The 25,818-nt window shown below is 40.5% G+C and overlaps 1 protein-coding gene and 1 long non-coding RNA gene across 2 annotated transcripts; one reads left to right on the top strand and one right to left on the bottom strand.

Annotated features, from left to right (window-relative positions):
* Window positions 1-594: 594 nt before the first annotated feature.
* Window positions 595-10,975, bottom strand: LOC131705286 (uncharacterized). The gene is made up of 3 exons (XR_009310285.1): window positions 10,929-10,975; window positions 8,276-8,337; window positions 595-1,871 (listed from the first exon to the last, which is right to left on the bottom strand). It is a non-coding gene; the product is annotated as an uncharacterized LOC131705286 (long non-coding RNA).
* LOC131705285 (zinc finger and SCAN domain-containing protein 29-like) lies at window positions 3,014-8,035 on the top strand. Its single transcript, XM_059007680.1, has 2 exons — window positions 3,014-4,083; window positions 7,862-8,035. Exons 1-2 carry the CDS (start codon window positions 3,096-3,098, stop codon window positions 7,870-7,872), a joined length of 999 nt encoding a protein of 332 aa, XP_058863663.1. The 5' UTR covers window positions 3,014-3,095; the 3' UTR covers window positions 7,873-8,035.
* Window positions 10,976-25,818: the final 14,843 nt, after the last annotated feature.

Below are 25,818 nucleotides of genomic sequence, written 5' to 3'. Positions count from 1 at the left end.
AAGAAGAACTTCGGGGGGAGGGGCGGTATGAGTAGGCTGGCGTTGGTGGAGGAGACTCTGTTCAGATTGTGAGTGTATCCTGTGTGGAAGATCTGTGTTGTAATTAACCACTTACACTTTTGTAAAGCGCTGAGTCGTCCTGTATCTAGAGTTAGGGAACCCGTCATTATACTGTGTAGTAAGTTCTTCAAATGAAGATGTGATTTATTTTGTCTTTTTGTTGCTTTGAAAACTGTATCAATTAAAACCTTTGTTTACTGCAATTACTGTCTCCAAAACTGTGCGTGCATGCGTGCGCGTGAGTGTGTAGTAATAACCCATGTGTGTGTGTGTGTGTGTGTGTGTGTGTGTGTAGTAATAACCCTTGTGTATATGCGTGCGTGTGTGTGCGTGTGTAGTAATAACCCATGTGTGTGTACGTGCGTGTGTGTGTGTGTGTGTAGTAATAACCCATGTGTGTCTAATAATCTGCACCCTGCACATGGCCACGTTACCACAGCACGTACATGTGTAGTCCAAACTCGCTGTGTGCTGCCTTCAAATAAATATCAAAGACTCGCAAATTACACAAATTGCAAAAGTTTATTCCACAAACCTCACCATGTAAGCAGTTGATTGTGCAGACAGTGATTGCAGTTTTAAGCAAGCTTACAGGATGTTACATTACTGCCTTCCAATATCCACACTGTCACTGGATGAACTAAAGTAATACATAGCCTAGACTACAACTAGCTTTGAGCAATGACTTCATGGTATGCTGCAAAACGCAATTTCTAATACCAATATTCCAGTACATAAGATTGATTTTAACTGGTAAACTCTGGTAAACTCTCACAGCGCCTTCTCCGCGCTCAGCACAGCATGACTAATCGCAGGGCTGGATTTCTAGGCAGGCTCCGGGCGCACTGCAGCATAGATCGTGGAGATGAATCATTTTCACAAAAGAATGTAACTTAGATTTTTCATCTGGGGGCTGTGTTCGCAGGAGCCTTGATACAGGTCCTATATCACAACACAGTGTGTTATTCTTTATGATTACAGGTCCTACATCACAACAGTGCGTTATTGTTTTTGACTAATTTATAACAAATAATCCAATCTTTCTGGTTTTAGAACAATGATTGCAGACCAGAGAACTGTCTGGCATCCTTGGCAAACATGGGCCCTCGTTGTTGAGAACGGGTTTCCCCATTACAATTCCAAGCAGAATGTTTAGAATGCATGCTCCAGTGTTGACTGGAAATGAAGGCGAGTGTAGTTTTAAAATCGCTTTCCTTATATTAGCTTCAGTGTTATCACTGCCCCCCTTATCATTGTGTAGTTGAACTTTTCACTTCTCATATGTTTTTATCAAAAGCCTGTGAAGTACCATATGCTGTCCTCCATGGCCAGAGGTGCAGGGGAAAGCTTGACTGAAGCTAATTAAGGACAGGACAGGGTTTTTTTATTTACATTTTAAAATGAGAAACACTATTTTTTAAGTTTATAACTGAGTCTTTATTTCTTCAGAATGCTACCTGTCCAGATAGAGTTTAAACAGGAAGTAGCTTCATTTCTTTACTCTGAGTTCCGCTATACAGGTCAGCTCGTATGGAGTAGCTCTGTGATCCTCATTATAAGCATGAATACCTGGACAAAATGTATTATATAACATACAAGCCAAGAACCAGGTTTCAACAGAAGAAAAGGGAACCAGTTTATTGAATCTATAGCGTATTACTATATATCAGCTCCCAGAAAGCCCCAGGTGTGGAGGAACACAGTTGATTGTCCCACGAGACAGGTGTATCTCATTCCACGTGGGGGTGACATCATCACCGTCGTCCTTGCCGGTCGAACTCCAGACTGGCATACTGCACATCCTCTCTCTCCTGCCAATCAAACACAATTACAGTGAAGCCTCGATATCAACCCATTCAGTACCAAATGCATTTTCTTTGAAAAAATCAGAACACAGGATGCATTTATGTAATCTGATACATTCTAAATCAATATTTCTTCAAAAAAATGTTCAATCCTTCGTTTTGGCTACAAACTGCTGTGTCCTGTTTTGAGGACAGTGAAGTTAGACACCAAGCAATGTATCATTTTTAGACTTCCGTTTCTTATTGTATAGTGAGGCCTCATTAAAGCATCTGAAGGGCTGTATTTGCAGAATTCACAGCTGCATTTAGACTTTTGCGGTTAACGACATTAGAGTAAGTTATCATAACAAGGTACATCACATGTCTTGCAAATTATATAGATGTTTTTTGTCCCAATTTCTTTTTTAGAAAATGTTATGACTAAAGGTTTTGGTCTTATGGTTCGGGACACCAGATGGTGGGCCTTAATATTGAAGATTGCTTTACATTGCCTTCAATAGGAGTGTGATAGAGAGAGAAAGGATCGATGCTGCAAATCTCCCTCCCGATTAGAAAGGGCGCTGTGTAAGGGGGAAGGTAAGCTGCCGCCTAGATCTGCCACCTCGGTGGTAGGTGGAAACCGGAAGGTGACCATATTAGGAGGGGCGCGTAGCTGCAAGTACTCAGGACGATTCCATTGCAGTCAGCTGCGGGGCAGCCCTCTATTGGAGAACTCATGGCGACGCGTTGGCTGCAGGGAGGAGTTTGCTGGGTACAAAGGGGAAGCAGCTATGTCAAAACCTCCCCTTGCGCTGAGAATGAAATGCAAACGGCCGGAGCCTGTATTGTTTTTATGAGTTTGGATTACGTGTGTTTTGTGTTGCAGAGGAGGAGTGAGCCGCGGACCGGCGATTGATAAAGAGCACGTCCTTGCACTGCACAGCACAGCACAGCACAGCACAGCACAGCACCACTCACGGCACCACGCTTCTCTGGAGCGAGAGCACTGCGCGCACAGAGAACGCGGGGACGGACAAAGTCCCGTTTTTGTTTATTTTTAGAAAAGCTGCCGTGTACCCCCCCCCGATACCATCGCTGGTAAAGGGGTGGACTTATTTTGTGTTTGTTGTTATTATTTTTATTATTATTAAAATCCACAGACTGTTTTGGGAGAAAAGGATTGTGTGGACTGGATTTATTTACTGCACCACTGCACCTGATCACACTTGGTGTCAAGAAGTGGGATTATAAATGGACCCAACCGCATTGGCAGCGCTGTTGGAGGCGCAGGAGCGGAGGCATCAGGAATCATTGACGGCCATGATGGAAAGGATGCATGGCTTGTTCCTGGAGGCCAATCGGGGGAGGGAACCGGCGGTTCAACCAGCAGTACCCCTACCAAGGGTAAGGGTAGTGAAGATGTCGCTGGAGGATGACCCTGAGGCTTACTTAGTTGCCTTTGAAAGGCAGGCAACAGCAGCTCAGTGGCCTCGGGAGTGGTGGGCTACCCAGTTGGGCCCCAATTTGATCGGAGAGGCCCAGGCAGCCTACCAAGCCTTGACACATGAGCAAGCCCTGGTGTACGACCAGGTGAAGCAGGCCATTCTCCAGCGGCTGGACATCACAGAGGAGACACATCGCCGCCGGTTCCGGGAGTACCAGCGCCCCCCAGGACTGCGACCCCGCGTGGTGGCCCAGCAACTAGTGGATCATGTGACCCGGTGGCTCTGCCCCGGCACCAACGATGCAGAAAAGATCACCGAGCTGATTGCCATAGAGCAGTTCGTGAAGGTGCTGGGGCCGGACACCCAGAACTGGGTCACCAGGCATCGACCCACCACGCTAGAGGCAGCAGTCCGATTGGCTGAGGGGTATGAGGATGCCTTGGCATCAGCTCCTGTGGTCGTTACCCCCGCTCCTCCCTCCAACCGACCCCGGACAGGACCGACTCCAAGGACAGGACCCCCACAGCACTTCACCCCCTCCCCCCACGGGGCTACTTCTCATCGGCACCCCACGGGTGGCCTTCCTCCACCCCAATGGAGGGCGAGGTCGACCCCCAGCGGGGTGAGAGCAGAGAACCCCTCCCCACTGCCGAACCGGCAGCGGGACACGCAAGCTCCGTGGGCGCCCTTTCACCCCACGTGTTACCGGTGCCATGAGGTCGGCCACCTTGCGCGGAATTGTCCGGCGGCGATGGAATGTGGTGCGGCCTCCCATTACCTACCAACAGCACCAGGTAAGTCCAGGGGTAATGATTGGGAGGGGCCTTGTATTGTTGATGTACGGGTTGGTGATGTGAGTACCCACGCGTTAGTGGACTCAGGATGTGGGCAGACTTTAATTGAAGAAGCTCTGTTGGCGGGGGTACCTTGGTGGTCACGCGGGGTCGTGGTCATTTCCTGTATTCACGGGGATAACAAGGACTACCCCCTCACTAAATTAGATGTGACGATTGGATGTCATTCCCGCCGCGTAATCGTGGCAGTGGCTGCAAAGTTGCCATATCCAGTTATTTTAGGTCGAGACTGGCCATATTTTGAAACAATGATTAATAAAACGGTAACGCCAGTCTCCGGTAAGACCATGGGAGCAGCGGGGGAAACTATTGGGAAAATATTCCCGCTGCAAGCTGATTTGTTCTATTCCCGATTTCGCCCGAAAAAAACAAAAAAAGAGCGAAGGGTCGAAAAATGGGAAGGAATGTCAATAAGACAAGGCTGGGGTTTGGTGGGGGAAACTTCAGAGTCTGTTAAATGTAAGGGAAAGGGGATTGGGACTCAGTGTGACCTGCGGGGGCAGGTTACTGGGGCCCCCAGTGCTGAAGCTACTGTAGCTCCGCTCGATATCCCGAAGTTCTGGGACCGAGATGTGGACCTAGCGTTGGAACAAAAGAATGATCCTTCGCTGGCACACATCTGGGGGCAGGTTCGGTCTATCGAGGGGAAGGATGTAGAGGATAACCGGCCGCTTACATATCCTCACCACATTATTGTCGGGCATTTGCTGTATAGGGTATCCCAAGCCACGAGCACAAGCCAGATTGTAACACAATTACTCGTTCCTCAGTCTTTTCGACGTGAGATCATGCGGTTGGCTCACGATGTCCCATGTTCGGGCCATTTAGGTAGCGATAAGACTCGGGAACGAATATTGGCTCGATTTTATTGGATGGGAGTCTATAGTGAGGTGACGCGATATGTAGCGGGGTGTCCGGAATGCCAGCAAGTAGCGCCGGGGCGGGTTCGCCCGGCCCCGCTGGTCCCACTGCCCCTGATCTCAGTTCCCTTTGAACGCATTGCTATGGACATAGTGGGTCCCTTGAGCCAGTCTGACTCTGGATACACGCATATTTTGGTAGTGGTGGACTACGCGACCAGATATCCAGAGGCAGTACCATTGAGATCTACTAGTGCCGCAGCAGTTGCTCGAGAGTTAGTACAGATTATAACGAGAGTAGGGATTCCAAAAGAAATCCTCACTGATCACGGAACGAACTTCATGTCACAGTGTTTGAAAGAATTGTATAAATTGTTGCAAATTAAGTCCATTCGAACCTCTGTTTATCACCCGCAGACGGACGGTTTGGTGGAACGTTTTAATCAGACTTTAAAACAGATGCTGAAGCGGTTTGTCACCCAAGAGCAGAAACATTGGGCTAAACTCCTCCCCTACCTGATGTTTGCAGTGAGAGAGGTGCCTCAGAGCTCGACTGGGTTCTCTCCCTTTGAGCTGCTGTATGGGAGGCAACCACGGGGCATTCTGGATCTTGTGAAAGAAGGGTGGGAGGAGCAAACAAAAACTTCCAAAAACATAGTCAAATACGTAATCCTGTTAAGAGACCGCCTGGAATTGGTTGGTCGTTTGGCACAAGAAAACCTAAAACTAGCTCAGCATCGCCAAGAGCAGCAGTACAACAAACAAGCAAGAATTCGGACTTTTCGGCCAGGTGATAAAGTACTGCTGCTACTTCCTTCATCAGAGTCTAAGTTGTATGCTAAATGGCAGGGGCCATATGAGGTGATACGGGGAATTGGTAATGTGAATTATGAAATTAGACAACCCAATCGCCGAAATAAGACAGAAATTTATCACATTAACTTGCTAAAACCCTGGAATGAAAGGGAGGCCCTGTTTATAGCTGGTGACAGTTTAGAAGAGGATTTTGGTCCCACTGTCAATCCATTAGCTGCAACTAACATTCCGATGGGAGAACAGTTACTTCCGGATCAGGAACGTGAGCTCTTCCAGTTGGTGGAAAGGTTTAGTGATGTTTTTTCTGATTTGCCCGGCAGGACTAATGTTATTTCTCATGCTATTATTACTCCGCCAGGTGTCAGGGTCCGAGAGAGACCGTACCGGATCCCGGAGAGTCGCAGGGGTCCCGTTCACGAGGAGGTGGAGGATATGCTCAGGCTTGGAGTCATTGAGCCTTCCCGGAGCGAGTGGTGCAGTCCTATCGTGATGGTGGGCAAAAAGGACGGCTCCACTCGGTTCTGTGTGGATTTCCGGAAGGTCAATGCCATCTCTAAGTTTGATGCGTATCCAATGCCCCGAGTGGACGAGCTCCTCGACCGACTGGGTAAGGCGCGGTTAATTTCGACTTTGGATCTGACGAAGGGGTACTGGCAGATTCCACTCACTCAGAGCTCAAAAGAGAAAACTGCTTTCTCTACCCCAGATGGCTTGTTCCATTTCCGGACCATGCCCTTCGGGTTGCATGGAGCTCCCGCCACCTTTCAGAGACTGATGGACCAGGTCTTGGCTCCTCATCATCAGTACGCAGCCGCATACATCGATGATGTAGTGATTTTTAGCTCCACCTGGAAGGAGCATATTATTAGGCTTTCAGCCGTCCTACAGTCTCTAAGGGGGGCTGGGCTAACAGCCAAGCTGGGCAAGTGTGCATTTGGCAAACAGGAGACCCAGTATCTTGGCTATATTATGGGTAATGGCCGGGTAAAGCCTATCGCCTCCAAAGTCCAGGCGCTGGTGGAGACGGCGATCCCGAGAACCAAGTCACAGGTGAGATCACTACTGGGGTTAGCCGGCTATTATCGCCGTTTTATCCCCGAGTATGCCACCATAGTCAACCCCCTGGTCGATCTCACCCGAAAGGCTGCTCCAAAATTAGTTAAATGGACAGGGCAGTGTCAGGAAGCATTTGATATGATTAAGAAGCGACTCTGTCAAGCTCCCGCTCTGATTTCACCAGATTTCAGCAAAGAGTTCATCCTTCAGACTGATGCCTCCCACATTGGTCTGGGGGCGGTCCTGTCCCAACAAGTTGACGGAGTGGAACACCCTATCATTTATTTGAGCAAAAAAATGGCTCCTAGGGAAATTAACTACTCTGTCATTGAGAAGGAGTGTTTAGCCATCAAATGGGCTACTCATGCTCTTCGCTATTACTTGTTGGGGCGTTCTTTCTCTCTTGTCACTGATCATGCTCCTTTAAGGTGGTTACACACGATGAAGGACAATAACGCTCGGATAACTCGGTGGTATCTGGCGCTGCAACCCTTCCACTATACAGTGAAACATCGTGCGGGTAAGGAGCATCAAAATGCAGATTTTTTTTCAAGGGAGGGGGGACCATTGGGGAATGTAGTGTTGGCCGAGTGTTCCTTCGGCATCACTCTGAGGGGTGAGATATGTGATAGAGAGAGAAAGGATCGATGCTGCAAATCTCCCTCCCGATTAGAAAGGGCGCTGTGTAAGGGGGAAGGTAAGCTGCCGCCTAGATCTGCCACCTCGGTGGTAGGTGGAAACCGGAAGGTGACCATATTAGGAGGGGCGCGTAGCTGCAAGTACTCAGGACGATTCCATTGCAGTCAGCTGCGGGGCAGCCCTCTATTGGAGAACTCATGGCGACGCGTTGGCTGCAGGGAGGAGTTTGCTGGGTACAAAGGGGAAGCAGCTATGTCAAAACCTCCCCTTGCGCTGAGAATGAAATGCAAACGGCCGGAGCCTGTATTGTTTTTATGAGTTTGGATTACGTGTGTTTTGTGTTGCAGAGGAGGAGTGAGCCGCGGACCGGCGATTGATAAAGAGCACGTCCTTGCACTGCACAGCACAGCACAGCACAGCACAGCACCACTCACGGCACCACGCTTCTCTGGAGCGAGAGCACTGCGCGCACAGAGAACGCGGGGACGGACAAAGTCCCGTTTTTGTTTATTTTTAGAAAAGCTGCCGTGTACCCCCCCCCGATACCATCGCTGGTAAAGGGGTGGACTTATTTTGTGTTTGTTGTTATTATTTTTATTATTATTAAAATCCACAGACTGTTTTGGGAGAAAAGGATTGTGTGGACTGGATTTATTTACTGCACCACTGCACCTGATCACAAGGAGCCAATCCAGTGTCTTTATAGTGATGTAGCCTTTTAGTATAATAACAATAACAGCAGTAATAACCACACTGTGTACCGCTCTCAGCTTCGCACCGCTGTGCTGTCTTGCACCAGAGCCTGGCTTCTTAGTGTTCCTGCCTAAACAAAGAGGAGGAGGTTCATAGTGACACATGAGGTATTAGATACTAGTGTAATAGAAAAGAGCAGGTTCATAGTGACACATGAGGTATTAGATACTAGTGTAATATAAAAGAGCAGGTTCATAGTGACACACTGCAGGTATTAGATACTAGTGTAATATAAAAGAGCAGGTTTATATTGACACATGAGGTATTAGATACTAGTGTAATATAAAAGAGCAGGTTCATAGTGACACACTGCAGGTATTAGATACTAGTGTAATATAAAAGAGCAGGTTTATATTGACACATGAGGTATTAGATACTAGTGTAATATAAAAGAGCAGGTTCATAGTGACACGTGAGGTATTAGATACTAGTGTAATATAAAAGAGCAGGTTCATAGTGACACACTGCAGGTATTAGATACTAGTGTAATATAAAAGAGCAGGTTCATAGTGACACATGAGGTATTAGATACTAGTGTAATATAAAAGAGCAGGTTCCTAGTGACACACTGCAGGTATTAGATACTAGTGTAATATAAAAGAGCAGGTTCATAGTGACACACGAGGTATTAGATACTAGTGTAATATAAAAGAGCAGGTTCATAGTGACACACATGAGGTATTAGATACTAGTGTAATATAAAAGAGCAGGTTCATAGTGACACACTGCAGGTATTAGATACTAGTGTAATATAAAAGAGCAGGTTCATAGTGACACACGAGGTATTAGATACTAGTGTAATATAAAAGAGCAGGTTCATAGTGACACATGAGGTATTAGATACTAGTGTAATATAAAAGAGCAGGTTCATAGTGACACATGAGGTATTAGATACTAGTGTAATATAAAAGAGCAGGTTCACAGTGACACACTGCAGGTATTGGATACTAGTGTAATATAAAAGAGCAGGTTCATAGTGACACATGAGGTATTAGATACTAGTGTAATATAAAAGAGCAGGTTCATAGTGACACACTGCAGGTATTAGATACTAGTGTAATATAAAAGAGCAGGTTCATAGTGACACATGAGGTATTAGATACTAGTGTAATATAAAAGAGCAGGTTCATAGTGACACATGAGGTATTAGATACTAGTGTAATATAAAAGAGCAGGTTCATAGTGACACACGAGGTATTAGATACTAGTGTAATATAAAAGAGCAGGTTTATATTGACACATGAGGTATTAGATACTAGTGTAATAGAAAAGAGCAGGTTCATAGTGACACATGAGGTATTAGATACTAGTGTAATATAAAAGAGCAGGTTCATAGTGACACACGAGGTGTTAGATACTAGTGTAATATAAAAGAGCAGATTCATAGTGACACATGAGGTATTAGATACTAGTGTAATATAAAAGAGCAGGTTCATAGTGACACACTGCAGGTATTAGATACTAGTGTAATATAAAAGAGCAGGTTCATAGTGACACACGAGGTATTAGATACTAGTGTAATATAAAAGAGCAGGTTCACAGTGTGCAGGTATTAGATACTAGTGTAATATAAAAGAGCAGGTTCATAGTGACACATGAGGTATTAGATACTAGTGTAATATAAAAGAGCAGGTTCATAGTGACACACTGCAGGTATTAGATACTAGTGTAATATAAAAGAGCAGGTTCATAGTGACACATGAGGTATTAGATACTAGTGTAATATAAAAGAGCAGGTTCATAGTGACACACAAGGTATTAGATACTAGTGTAATATAAAAGAGCAGGTTCATAGTGACACACGAGGTATTAGATACTAGTGTAATATAAAAGAGCAGGTTTATATTGACACATGAGGTATTAGATACTAGTGTAATAGAAAAGAGCAGGTTCATAGTGACACATGAGGTATTAGATACTAGTGTAATATAAAAGAGCAGGTTCATAGTGACACACGAGGTGTTAGATACTAGTGTAATATAAAAGAGCAGATTCATAGTGACACATGAGGTATTAGATACTAGTGTAATATAAAAGAGCAGGTTCATAGTGACACACTGCAGGTATTAGATACTAGTGTAATATAAAAGAGCAGGTTCATAGTGACACACGAGGTATTAGATACTAGTGTAATATAAAAGAGCAGGTTCACAGTGTGCAGGTATTAGATACTAGTGTAATATAAAAGAGCAGGTTCATAGTGACACATGAGGTATTAGATACTAGTGTAATATAAAAGAGCAGGTTCATAGTGACACACTGCAGGTATTAGATACTAGTGTAATATAAAAGAGCAGGTTCATAGTGACACATGAGGTATTAGATACTAGTGTAATATAAAAGAGCAGGTTCATAGTGACACACGAGGTATTAGATACTAGTGTAATATAAAAGAGCAGGTTCATAGTGACACATGAGGTATTAGATACTAGTGTAATATAAAAGAGCAGGTTCATAGTGACACACGAGGTGTTAGATACTAGTGTAATATAAAAGAGCAGGTTTATATTGACACATGAGGTATTAGATACTAGTGTAATATAAAAGAGCAGGTTCATAGTGACACATGAGGTATTAGATACTAGTGCATTATATAAACACCACAACATCAATACTCTGAGAATTAATATCTACCAAGATTATATAATATAGTGTATTTACCTGCAGTCTGGTGTTTATACCTCACAGCTGTCTGTGTGACGTCATCGTTGTAAAAAGTGACCACATGTTAGTATGTATTGGCTAGCTAAGTATATTAAACACCAACACCAATTTCAAATTGACAATGGGCAATGCTAAATCACACATGCTAAAACTGGAAACTTCACAATGTAATATATCGGCACAGTAGAATTATAGACTTCATGTTTTTTGGGGGGTTCTTTTTTAACAGAATGGTGAGTTTTATTTAGTTTTTTAACCATGAAACCAGGGCTTCCCTAACCTGGTCCTCAGGACCCCCTGTGTCTTCTGGTGTTCGTTCCAGCTGAGTTCTCAGTTACTGAACTGAACCCTTAATTGAACTAATAATTTGCTTAAAGACCTTTCAATTTGTTCCAGCTCTTAAACGGTTTGAGATTTCAAGTTAACTTTTTAGGAGCTGAGAAGAATTAAAACGGTCTAATTAAGCAAAGCCAGAAGACACAAGGGGGCTGTGAAACCAACCAAATAAACAAATGCATTAAACAAAGTAAATCTAGTAATTCTCGTTTTTGTTTCAGAAAATGAAAAGCTAGAATCTCATGTCTTGAAACTACTGTATAAAAACTCCGACTCGGAATGAAATTAGTGACGTTTGTACACTAAGGGCCTGATTTTCAGATTTTATCTTTCTATACGGCTTATGACTCATTCAATTGAAACGGAAATTGGTTTTCCAGTTACGTAAGAAGCCAATTAGTCACATTTCAACAGTCTGGACTTGCATTTAACTGGAAAACAAAGAGGAAGCACACATGTCGTCGCAACGATGGGGGAAAAAAAGGAACAATTATTATTAATTTCTTAGCAGACGCCCTTATCCAGGGCGACTTACAATTGTTACAAGACATCACATTATTTTAACCCATACAATTACCCATTTATAAAGTTGAGTGTTTTTTACTGGAGCAATCTAGGTAAAGTACCTTGCTCAAGGGTACAGCAGCAGTGTCCCCCTCCGGGGATTGAATCCACGACCCTCCGGTCAAGAGTCCAGAGCCCTAATCACTACTCCACACTGCTCGATTTTAGCACATCAAACTCTTATTTTCGGCAAAAGGTCCGGAGCCACTGACACATTTAAAATAAGGAAGGATATAACCGAAAAGATAAATGCAACCTCTTCCGTAAAAAGGTGAACTAAAGAAGTCAAAAAAATATTCTGTGGTTTAAAACGCAGAACAGCGGTTATGATGCATAGTTCACACCCTAGTCTCTGTAAATCCTTTGGATAAAAGCATCTGCGAAATTACATAATAATAATAATAATAATAATAATAATAATAATAATAATAATAATAATAATAATAAAAAATCCTTAATTTATTTCAATATCACAATCTGATGCAATATTAATACTGTATTCATATCCCTTACCTGCAATATCTGAATGTTTCTGTATATTTGTGAAAAATCATAATACAAATGTTAAACAGTAATATGCATTTGTTACATATGTTTTAGAATAGTCATATGTTAATTACATATTTAATATATTCTAAAATTAGCCAGCCTCCACTTAGAAGCTCCTGTTCGAATTTTGTGAACAAGGCGCTGTTCTCTGTTCTGCACTGTACTTGGCAACTACATCAGTGATAATACATTGAGCATCATATACAACTTTCACAGTTAAAGAATGATGATGTTTTCTGTTTCAGGAAGCAATTTAATTCCTTGAATCTGGGGATATTGCAACATGTGTGTAATCTATTACACCTAGCACGTTTGGGAAGCCAGACAACTGATAAAAGTTGTGCTTGGTTGTATTTTGTTCCTCATCCTCAATTGAAAATATTATACTCCCTTGCCCTACGGAAAAGTGCATCTGTGACAGCAGTCAGTATCTTTGATATAGAAGACTGACAGATCTGTCCCCAGGTTGTCTGGATGGCATCCATTGCATGAAAATGAAGGGCTGCTGTAACCTTTACAGGCACAGGTATAACGTGACTGTGGGCTGTTTGTGATTAATCAGACTTTAGCAGATCACACAGCTCTGTTATAATGCCTATATCCAATCTGTATCTGCGCATAACTTGTATTGGAGTTAGATCTATAAATGTGTGACGGGATGAACTATTCTGGGGTTAGTGTAGGGTGGTTTTTTCCTCATCATGTCTTAATCAGCAAGTGTACTTTGGTGTACTAAGTGGGCACATCAGTATTTTGCACGTTTGGAAAATAAGTTATTTGCAAAATAGAATAATTACGGACTTCAGTTTCTATGGCCAAACGTTTTGCATCACCCTAAATAACTAAGTTTGCTTCATAAAGTTGAATGAAACCTGCTGAATAATATTACATTAACATATATATCAACCATGATATTTATCGGTGAAAATATTGTTGCTAAAATCTTTTAAAAGAGCGGATCCACGCCGTCTCTCCTGTGAATCGGAACACCTGGAGCAGCATTGTGAGAACTCTTGACTTGTTGAGTAGCTTCATTCATGTGATATAGAGGTGTTACTAAATCAATATATTATCAGGGATTCACTCAACTAACTGTATAATATGAAGTGAACACGGATATTAATAATCACTGTAGAAAGTCTTCTTTACTGTGTCTGATTATATTTTACACCAGAATGTACATTGCTTGAATTCAGGGATTATTGTCGAAGTTAAAACGTCAATTTAAACCTATGAGATTGCAGTTTGATGTGACAATTTTCAATAAAGAATCCTTGTCTATTTGATATGAAATGGAACATGTTTGACCAACCCTTTATCTCCCATGCTGGTAGTTTGCATTTTTTTCAACTGATCAGAGAAAAAAAGTCAATTTAAAATCCTAATGTGAGACACTAATGTCTATTACTTTATTAGTGACAGACGTTTTAATGAAGTAAAATAAACTCTGGTCAATATTTATTTTGCTTGCATTTAGTAATATTTGCCATGAAGTAAAGCTTTATTGTTTTTAGTGTCCAAATAGTATAAACAGCCTTCCTCACTCCAGTCAAATCATGTGACAAAATGACCTCTCAACTCTCTGGTCCCACCTATTTGCCCTCTATATGTATCTATTAGGCTAGCAGAGTTGAAAGGTCACACTGGCACATGGTTTTAATGGATTGCAGAAGCATGTTCAGTACTGGCAGAATTCTCCAAACGAGTTCAAACCCGGGTAAAGAGAAAAATGATAGTACTGTACATGTATTAATTTTTTTATATCACATAAACCACACAGGAATCTACTATTAATTTTCTCTGCATCACAATTGCTATTTTGAATCATCCACAATGTCAGCTATTGTCGTTAATAAAATGATTAAGAAAATGATTATTTTGGAATAAAGTTCCATCTTTTATTCAATACATACCGTTCATTTGCCGAATATGAATTTGTTTGACCTAAACAAAAGAAATAAATATTATTATTTATTTCTTCGCAGAAGCCCTTATCCAGGGCGACTTACAATTGTTACAAAATATCACATTATTTTTTTACATACAATTACCCATTTATACAGTTGGGTTTTTACTAGAGCAATCGAGGTAAAGTACGTTGCTCAAGGGTACAGCAACAGTGTCCCCCACCTGGGATTGAACCCACGACCCTCCGGTCAAGAGTCCAGAGCCCCTAATCACTACTCCACACTGCTAAATACATAAATACATGTATTCACTGCTAAATACATAAATAAAAGGCTGTAGTTAAAATACATCCTTTGGTTTTCAAATCAAATGTTGCTGTATATATATATATATATATATATATATATATATATATATATATATATATATATATATATATATATATATATACACTCTAGAGTAGATAGATAGATAGATAGATAGATAGATAGATAGATAGATATAGATAGATAGATAGATAGATAGATAGATAGATAGATAGATAGATAGATAGATAGATAGATTACCTGCACCTGTTTTCCTTCGGTAGAAAATCATGACTAATATTATTAGCAGAGTGATGAGAATGAAGGACACGACTGCCAGCGTTCCATAGTGCAGCACAGCGCACGCTTTAGGGTTTCCTGGAACACAAAAGGATAAATGTTGACAGACTTTGTATTTTCACTCATTATTTTCATGGTGTCTGAACGTGAATACGCAGGGTAGGTGCAGTTTAAAAAAAAAGTTTGCTATTTGATGGATAGTCACCCCTCTTTGTTGCCACTAACATAAGACGGCCATCCGATCTCCAAGAACTACTAACTCCATATATTTGTTATATTCCTATTTGTATTGTATTGTATTACATCTTCACTGTTTAAATTATGTTTCAGATAAAATGTTGTCAAAAACCTTAATTCCTAGTGCAACCAAAGACCGAACTTTGATCCCTAATTAAAAAAGACAGCAATAAAGAAATCATTAAAAAAAAAGACTAAACAGAAAAACAGCTAAATAAACGGATTAGAATCATATGGCAAGTTTTAGTGTTTTTAAAAAAAAACACGATTACTAAAATATTACCAGGCAACATAAATTAGGAATTAAGATTATTATTATTATTATTCATTTCTTAGCAGACGCCCTTATCCAGGGCGACTTACAATTGTTACAAGATATCACATTATACATTATTTCACATTATACAGTTATCACATTATTTTTACATACAATTGCCCATTTATACAGTTGGGTTTTTACTGGAGCAATCTAGGTAAAGTACCTTGCTCAAGGGTACAACAGCAGTGTCCTCCACTGGGGATTGAACCCACAACCCACAACCCACAACCCACAACCCTCCGGTCAAGAGTCCAGTGCCCTAACCACTACTCCAACACTGCTTCCCAAAATGATTCTCTCTACTATTTTACTAAGTTTTACAGAATTTAGTATCGTTACAAAAAATAATAATAATAATAATAATAATAATAATAATAATAATAATAATAATAATAATAATAATAATAATAATAATAATAATAATACATAGTTTCAATATGGAATAAAAACAAAAACACTGTAGTAAAAGATACTGCCATATTAAATTTCACTTACCAATCTTTGTCACGGTTTTGCTCATATTGCGCCCGCTCTCTGTTTCCACTACACAGGTACACGCGGTCCCGCTGCTCCAGACCTCGCTCGGAATGGTGATCTGATTCCTGATAAAATCCGAAGTGGATTTATTGGAATCTCCGGATCCGGAGTCGGTCAGTCCGTGTCGAACACTCCCCGCTATGTCCCAGTAGACGCGAGCCTGCTCGGATACCCCGAACACCAGACACACTAAAGTAGCGGAACCGCCGGACTGGACTTCCCCGGCAGACGGGGAGAGGATTGCAATGGATGGGGGTCCGAGAGAGTGTTCTGTAAAAGAGATAATAGGGCTTGTGTGTGTCTAGCTTACATTTACAATAAATGTGTGTTTTTTTCTTGCAATTCCTTATCCTTATATAATCATACTGAAAATACTAACTGGACAATATGCACATACGCACTTACCGTCGTGCTAAAGATTGCAATTATTTTTCTTATGAACTCAGTCTGAATGATATATTACCATAGGCTACAGACGTTTTACAATTTACGTGTCTTATATTACATTTTGTAATATAGGCCATACTGTTACACAAAAGTTGTTAAACCCCTTCTTTACCAAAATGAGTTGTTTAGGCCATCGAATTTCAGGACCCTGGACAGATCATTTGTGAAACGCATAGCGCTTATACTGTAGTATATATATATATATTTCTATTTTGACTGTGTAAGGACGTGGGGTTGTTATAAGTATTCTAAATTAATATATTTTTCCCCTGTTGTGTGCCCTCTCGTGCGCAGTTAGTATGCAGGCACGCAGCGTCAACTGACCTCCTGTTACGCAAAATGGGCGCGAGAAGACCGTGAAAAAAGATAAACGGGACACCGCTTTACACAACTAAATAAATTTAAATGAATTTACAACAATGTTACTGTTTACCCCACCTTTAAAAAAACATGTTTGTGCCGTTTTCCTTCTTGTCAAGTGTGCACGAGAAAAACGACACCGTAAATAACCCAGATTTAAATGCATATTTTTTTAAACACAGCGTTAGGAGCGAAAATGATATAAGATGTGTCGAAAGTGTGTATAAAATAGGTTTTATTCTTAAATGTTTGGTTTACATGTTGCCTGGCTGGATAGCTCGTTTGCATTTCATCCTGGCTGGAGTCTCGACTCAAGAGCTAATTTCAAATGTTCAGAAGAAATTATGTAGTGTCTATTACTGGCGCAGTTGAAACAATACAAACTCCAAGAGCACGCAGGAGCGCTGAAGGTACTGAGACGGAACGGTGCGGACTTTACATTTCAAAAGGACCATGTCGAACAAATGCAGTTCAGGGGCTCGTTTCTATATCGCGAAGGCTTTAGTGCAAATTTCGAAAGGTCTTATGACAAGTTATCACCTCCGATTAGCAACACTTACCACGCGTTTCTCCATTCCAATCGAACTTTTTTTCAAATTGAAATACGAAAGGTAAGCTTGTAATGCCTCGCTCGTTCTTTATGGGAAACTAAATGTGATATATTTGGTATTACACGCACACACAAACACACACATACACGCACGCATGCATGCACACACACACACACACACACACACACACACACACACACACACACACACACACACACACACACACACACACACACGTTTGCATTCCTATATTTGTGGGGACTTCTCATTGACTCTCACTATATTTGTATTTACTATCTAACTCCAGTCAGACAAAACTCCACACAGGGTGAAAATCGACAGCTAACTAAATATTTTGCCGCTTGTTATTTATTTATTTATTTACTTATTTATTTATGAAGGTATATTTAGTTCTTAAAAACGTGTTTTACAAAGTGGGGGTGTCCCCGCAACGTCGTTTTTTCAGGAGTTTACTTTGTGGGGACATTTTCTCAAATTGTGTCCTCACATTGATTGTAATACCTATAAAAAATATATAGTGAGAGTCAATGAGAAGTCCCACAAATATAGGATTACAAACGTGTGTGTGTGTGTGTGTGTGTGTGTGTGTGTGTGTGTGTGTGTGTGTGTGTGTGTGTGTGTGTGTTTAGACTTTGCGAGCCGACTGAAATCGATCGCCCGATCCTGTCAAATATAATCGCAAAAGCGTAACACACAGTGCTTTAGTAAGAAAACTAGGTGAGATTCACCTTCGTATTTATACGATGAAAAATGTGGTGCCGATAAAATACGAAAGGTTTTACTAACGGGATTGTGAGTGTTGTTATATGGAAACGCACCTTCACTGCACCTTTCCACATCGTATCTGCCAGATACGCATTCATATGTGTATAGAAACGAGCCCCGGGTGCAAGAAAGAGTGTCCAAATCGACACTGTTTCTTATATTTCTCAGAAATATTCAGGACAAATTATGAAATCAGTGGAAGTTTTTTATTTATTGTTTTACAGTTAACTTTAAATTTCCGTGTTCTGTCATTTTAAACCGTGTAGGTCTAAATTAGTTTTAAGCAGCTTCGTACTTCCAGCGTGGATCTGTTGGCAAAGAAAAGCGACCAGAATTATCCCGGGTTTAAAAGGCATGTCGTATGCAGACAGGCTAAAAGAATTGAATCTATTCAGTCTTGAACAAAGAAGACTACGCATCGATCTGATTCAAGCATTCAAAATACCTAAAAGGTATTGACAATGTCGACCCTGGGGACTTTTTCGACCTGAAAAAAGAAACAAGGACCAGGGGTCACAAATGGAGATTAGATAAAGGGGCATTCAGAACAGAAAATAGGAGCCACTTTTTTACACAGAGAATTGTGAGGGTCTGGAACCAACTCCCCAGTAATGTTGTTGAAGCTGACACCCTGGGATCCTTCAAGAAGCTGCTTGATGAGATTCTGGGATCAATAAGCTACTAACAACCAAACGAGCAAGATGGGCTGAATGGCCTCCTCTCGTTTGTAAACTTTCTTATGTTCTTATGTTCTAAAATACGCAGTGGACTCATAGAGCGCAATTGTAGGTCCCAGACTGGTTCGCTTACAAGAGCCACGAGACAAATGCAGGCAGATATAGTGGCAATGGCGTTTTTTGTTAATTAAAAGAAAGAAAGAAAGAAAGAAAGAAAGAAAGAAAGAAAGAAAGAAAGAAAGAGTTAATCTATTTTTCTAAAGAGTTTTTTTATAGTTAGTTTTCTCACTGTAAGTGTTTTAGGTTTTTTGTTTTTTGTTGTTTTATGAGATATTTTTGGTTAAATGTTTCAACTTAGCACTAATGTTAAGGATGGTATTTGTAATTGTATACTCTGTGTAAAGCGTCCCGTCCACTCTGAGTTATGCGTCCTGTGCAGGTGTGTCTCTCACGCGCATTTGGGCGAGGGATCGCGAAGCTGCTCAAACTGCACAATGGTGTCTCTTACAAGAAGCAAAAACACACATTAAAAACTATTGTTTTAGAAGCTTATTAGTAAGTAAGATGCAGATTCGGTTACATAGACAGCAGTCAAAATGGGAGGGAACTGTTCACGTGGCTATTTCTTATGAATTGTTATTGAGCAGAGCTTTTCAACCTGCACCTCTGCAGTGTTAGAGCATTAGAGCACTTCATCTCCCCGAACTGCATCAACCGCGGGGCACGTTATCCCACTAAAACACCCGGAGGCTGATTATTATTATTATTATTTATTTCTTAGCAGACGCCCTTATCCAGGGCGACTTACAATTGTTACAAGATGATCAAATCAACCTGCATTGTAAACACCAATCTTTAAGAATAAACAGATATGCTACACATTATTTACACATTTGATAAGTCTGTGAATATACTTTAGATGCACAAAATAAACATTACAATACAAAAATGGCAATATCCTTGCGTGTCTGAGATTAGGGTTGAATTCCTAAACGCACGGGGCCGCATTCTCATAGCACTCTGATGAACCGTTTTGTGTATCTGATCCACCGACACCCGACCATTTTATACACACAGTACGGTGCTAGACAGAGCGGGTTTAAGCACAAGGAAGAGCCAATTTTACGCATTGTTTCCGTCAATTTTACGCATTGTTTCCGTCAATTTTACGCATTGTGTGTAAACGCGACAACGTCAACACAGCTTTGAGGAATTTTGAGAAAAATGTATTACAACATGTCACATTCAACTAAGTTACCAAGACATGAAACGACCGTCTCTAGAATGCTGTTTCTGTAACGTGACAAATCGCATTAAATATGATCTATCCAAATACGTATACGTTTTAGTTCACAAGTTATGAACGCAACCCGCAGCAACAAACACGGGTCTGAACTGCAGCCAAAAATACACGTGGTGCCCTGCAGCTCGCGCACTCAAACTAAAGGAATACTAAAAATAATGCCTCGTGGTAATTTGTTCTTTTCTATCTGAATCAACGAACCAAACAATGTTTACCCACTTTTTACAACCAGGGTAGATCCGTTGCCAAACTGCGCTACTGGCCCGTTCACAGCAGCACAATAGTACGTGCCCGAATCGCTCTCTTGCAGGTTGCGTGAAATTGCATATCTTCTCTGCTCCAGCGCTGCTGTGGCTTGCGGGACTCTGGTTCGTGTATGCAGTCAGTACAGATGTCTCCGACTGGAATCTGAGCCACATTACCGTGTAGCAGAACCGCGTCAAGTCCCCGAGATCGCAGGACAAGTTAACTGAGCCCCCGACCTCGGCCCTTACCAAGGGCGGGTATTGGACTACCACCGCCTCGGCAGCTGCAAGACAAATATAATAATAATAATAATAATAATAATAATAATAATAATAATAATAATAATAATAATAATAATAATAATAATACATGTGTTTCTATAAAAACGTTTGTCCTGCATATGACAAAAACATCAGCATTGTTATTATTCTGAATTGATCAGGATACTATTTAATTGTAATTCATCCTAAAAAAAATAAAAGATTGTAAAATTCTCGAATAATAATAATAATAATAATAATAATAATAATAATAATAATAATAATAATAATAATAATAATGAACATATATTGGTTTGTTTTGTTTATTATACAGATACATCTATTATTTATTTAAAAATTAAAAAACATAATTACTTTATTAGAAACTGTTTAAAAAACGTAAATGAAAAAACCGTCTTAAACTTTCTTTGTTTTTCATTTTTTTTAAAAAAGCGTAGATTACAAATGTGACTCAGATACAATGCTAAACTTGCACAAATAAGTAGTTCAGTTAAACACAATATATTCAGACAAACCAGGGTCCTCAAGTTGCGCGACTCTGCAGTTAGAAAACAAGGTAACACTTTACAGTCAGCGTCTCTACTGTGGATTTATATCGATATTTATTATTATTATTATTATTATTATTATTATTATTTATTTATTTCTTAGCAGACGCCCTTATCCAGGGCGACTTACAATTGTTACAACATATCACATTATACATTATTTCACATTATACAGATATCACATTATTTTTACATACAATTACCCATTTATACAGTTGGGTTTTTACTGGAGCAATCTAGGTAAAGTACCTTGCTCAAGGGTACAACAGCAGTGTCCCCCACTGGGGATTGAACCCACAACCCTCCGGTCAAGAGTCCAGAGCCCTAACCACTACTCCACACATTTAGTAAATCCATGCGTACTTACACATAGTTACAATGTACTTGATGTGTAAATATTTGTGCACGATATAACCCTAACCCTAACACTGCAATTGTGTACTTATATACATCGTGCAAAATGATTTACACGTTCAATGGTGTATTTACTAACCCTATGTCAATACACCGTAATTAGAGACGCGTAAAGTACATTATAACCAAAAAATATATATTATTAGGACGTTATAATAACAGAAGTTTATCGTACCTTTCAGAATTAAAGCTACAATAATGAAGTCTGGCCCCATGATGCCGGATGCTGAGGAATGTAAATGTTCGTTTCAGCGACCCGAAGCTCAGCTCTTGTTATCAGTCTCATCTCCCGTGTGGTCTGTGCGCGGTGAAGGACAGTGCAGAGAGACCCGCCCCGGTGCACACCCGAGGCTCAGGCGAGCGAGCACAGGAAAACGCATCTCGCTGTTCTTCCCGCTAAAAAAACAAAGCGGTGGCGACACAAAAACCCGACAAACAAACGTCAAATGTTAATAAAACAAACCTTTCCAATTATAATTTAAATTGACTTCGAAAACAGCACAACAAATTAAGATAAAATGCAGTTTGACGTTACCTGTAGGGCTGTATATTTTTATAAACTTTTATAGAAGCTACAGTATATTTATGTTATCATTTTAATCTTTAACAGAACAAATTTGCCAACGAATTTGTGATACCTTGTGTAGGCTATACAAATACTAATACTAGGCCTACTAACAATAGGCCTAATAATAATTACCATAAGGTTTACTCATGAATGATTTTATGATTGCGTGGTTAAGTTGCATTTACAGTTTGGGCGCCCATACTGTCTAGTGTCTTGGACGATACATGCCCACGCATTTGTGAAGTTGTATGGAAATATTTCTGTCACCTCCGGAAGTTTAATTTTAAGTGTGAAGTTTTTTTTAAAATAGCTGTGCATTTCTAAATGTCACTACAACCACAGATGATACCTACATTGCATAAATAATAACCAGCAAACTCCATGGAAACGGGTCAGGTATTTCAAAATATGAAACTAAATTAAGGGCCTGGCGTTCTAAATGACAGACGGACGTCAGACACACAGCGCCCCATTCATATTCTGGTTCATAACTTAAAAAAATAATATATTTATGTTTAATAAAAATTTCCGGCTCTTTATATGTAACCTACGTGTGACAGACAGTCTCCAGATTATACACTCAATAATTTAAAGAATGTCTTTGACAAGTTTTATCACAAGCAAGTGGTTCTGGTTAGAACATAAGAACATAAGAAAGTTTACAAACGGGAGGAGGCCATTCAGCCCATCTTGCTCGTTTGGTTGTTAGTATCTTATTAATCCCAGAATCTCATCAAGCAGCTTCTTGAAGGATCCCAGGGTGTCAGCTTCAACAACATTACTGGGGAGTTGGTTCCAGACCCTCACAATTCTCTGTGTAAATAAGTGCCTCCTATTTTCTGTTCTGAATGCCCCTTTATCTAATCTCCATTTGTGACCCCTGGTCATTGTTTCTTTTTTCAGGTCAAAAAAGTCCCCTGGGTTGACATTGTCTATACCTTTTAGGATTTTGAATGTCTGAATCAGATCGCCGCGTAGTCTTCTTTGTTTAAGAATGAATAGATTCAATTCTTTTAGCCTGTCTGCATACGTCATGCCTTTTAAACCCGGGATAATTCTGGTCGCTCTTCTTTGCACTCTTTCTAGAGCAGCAATATCATTTTTGTAACGAGGTGACCAGAACTGAACACAATATTCTAGATGAGGTCTTACTAATGCATTGTAAAGTTTTAACATTACTTCCCTTGATTTAAATTCAACACTTCTCACAATATATCCGAGCACCTCGTTTTTTTTTTTTTACGAGCAGGAGGATCAGCCGTGCCCGTGTGCCGATCTCATTTTACGCATGCGCATTGCGCCAGGGGATACAGATTTCTGAGGGGATACTGAATTGGGCGCTGCACAGGTATAAGTTATCTTTTGAAACTGTTGTGGTCCTCGTAGTTTATGATGATAGTCGATAGGTATTCGTCTGCTTTTCCCTTGGAGAAACATCACATGCCTGTTACTCCCTGTCAATTATACATTTTCTTTTCAATGATGGAATCCTACCGACGGTTTTAAGGATGAATGTTGCTCACCGAATTTCCTTATTTTTAGTGGATTTTGTTAGTGTATCGCTTCGATTTTCCGACAAAATGTTAAAAAAAAATGTGTTCGTTAAAATGTTTACCACAGCACTGAAATACCGACACTTCTGAGTATAGATTTTGAGTATTTCACGTTTGATTTCGAAATGTTACATTTTTAAATTGTCAGTTTTTTGTAAAGTATGGAAAACTACAAGCGGTATGCAATTCAATATGTTAACGTAGCAATATTCAGCAGTCTTCATTCGAGGCTATGAAGCAAAACGATTTAATTATATAGGGAGATGCAAAACCTTTGGTCATAGGTGTACTGCTAATTCACTGTATTCAATTACAACTAACTAGTATTTCATACTAACTTGTGTACTTGATAAGATTATTTAAAAAATCCATTTGATGCCTATGATTAATACGTTTTGTGACAAATGTATTATTATTATTATTATTATTATTATTATTATTATTATTATTATTATTATTATTATTATTATTATTATTAACATAAGAAAGTTTACAAATGAGAGGAGGTCATTCAGCCCATCTTGCTCGTTTGGTTGTTAGTAGCTTATTGATCCCAGAATCTCATCAAGCAGCTTCTTGAAGGATCCCAGGGTGTCAGCTTCAACAACATTACTGGGGAGTTGGTTCCAGACTCCCACAATTCTCTGTGTAAAAAAGTGCCTCCTATTTTCTATTTTGAATGCCCCTTTATCTAATCTCCATTTGTGACCCCTGGGCCTTGTTTCTTTTTTCAGATCAAAACAGTCCCCTGGGTCAACATTGTCAATACCTTTTAGGATTTTGAATGTTTGAATCAGATCACCGCGCAGTCTTCTTTGTTCAAGGCTGAATAGATTCAATTCTTTTAGCCTGTCTGCATACAACATGCCTTTTAAACCCAGGATAATTCTGGTTGCTCTTCTTTGCACTCTTTCTAGAGCAGCAATATCCTTTTTGTAACAAGGTGACCAGAACTGACCCTTTATTTAAATTCAACACTTTTCCCAATCTGGCAACACTAACAAGGGGAGTAGCCTATAAAAGTCGCATGCGAGACGCATGCATTACCTATTAAATGTTACCTCAAGCTCAATGAACAAATACAACAGGGATTTGTATCACTTTTGTTTAAGAGATCTATATATTGTTTGTGTTCCGTTAGTTTTGGATTTAGGATTACACCGCTGATTGTGAAGCGTGTCATGGTTGTTTTTCTGTTTGATATTTTTCTTTTTTTTTTAATTAGAATGAAGTAATAAAGTTGAATAGTTGTTTGCCTTTGTCTTATGTAGGTATTCACTTCATTTCAGCCACTAGGATTTCAGTTTACAAAAGCGCCCTTATTTTGAAAACTCAGTGTTGACAGGTATGATGCACTGGTACGACCACACCTGGAATACTGTGTGCAGTTCTAGACCCCATATCATAAGAAAGACATTGAGGCATTGGAGAGAGTACAGAGGAGAGCAACATGATTAATTCCAGGATTGAAGGGTATGTCCTATGAAGATAGACTGAAAGAGCTTAATCTGTACAGCCTAGAAAGAAGGAGAGGTATTTCAAATTGTCAAGAGGTTTAACACAGTAACTGCTGAGAATTATTTTCACAGGTCACAGAGAACAGAACCAGGGGCCCTGGGTGGAAGCTGAAGAACAGCATATTCAGAACCGAGGGGAGGATATTTATTCACAGAAAGGCTGGTGAACCATTGGAACAGGCTTCAGAGGTGTTGAAGCAGAGACTCTCTGATCCTTCAAGAATAGACTGGATGCTGTCATGAACAATATTGTATACCCCTCTCTGAGACCACAATAAGACCTTTAGCTAGCCACCTGGAGGAAGGGCGGTCTGTCTAGCTACAGACTCCCAGAGGTTTCATTTCCCCTGCTAACCTGGTTATTGGGTTTTGTACTCCTGAGTGCTAACGGATCACGCTGGCACCAAACCCAGCGAGCATTGTAGATGGGCCGAATGGCCTTTCCTCGTTCTTGAATTTCGCATCCTTTTATGGTCTAATAACTTGCAGTAACACCTCCCAGCCACCGGGCTCCCCCAGTCGCGATGCGAGCCTCTAGTCCCCTGAGCTCGCGGCGGGTTTATTACCTCTTGCCGGCGCCG

This window comes from Acipenser ruthenus, chromosome 35, assembly GCF_902713425.1.
Source record: "Acipenser ruthenus chromosome 35, fAciRut3.2 maternal haplotype, whole genome shotgun sequence".
NCBI lineage: Eukaryota > Metazoa > Chordata > Actinopteri > Acipenseriformes > Acipenseridae > Acipenser > Acipenser ruthenus.
This window is presented reverse-complemented; position numbering and strand designations above follow the sequence as displayed.

Coding starts and splice junctions, on each gene's coding strand:
- LOC131705285 (XM_059007680.1), top strand. CDS start 3,096: ATGGACCCAACCGCATTGGCAGCGCTGTTGGAGGCGCAGGAGCGGAGG.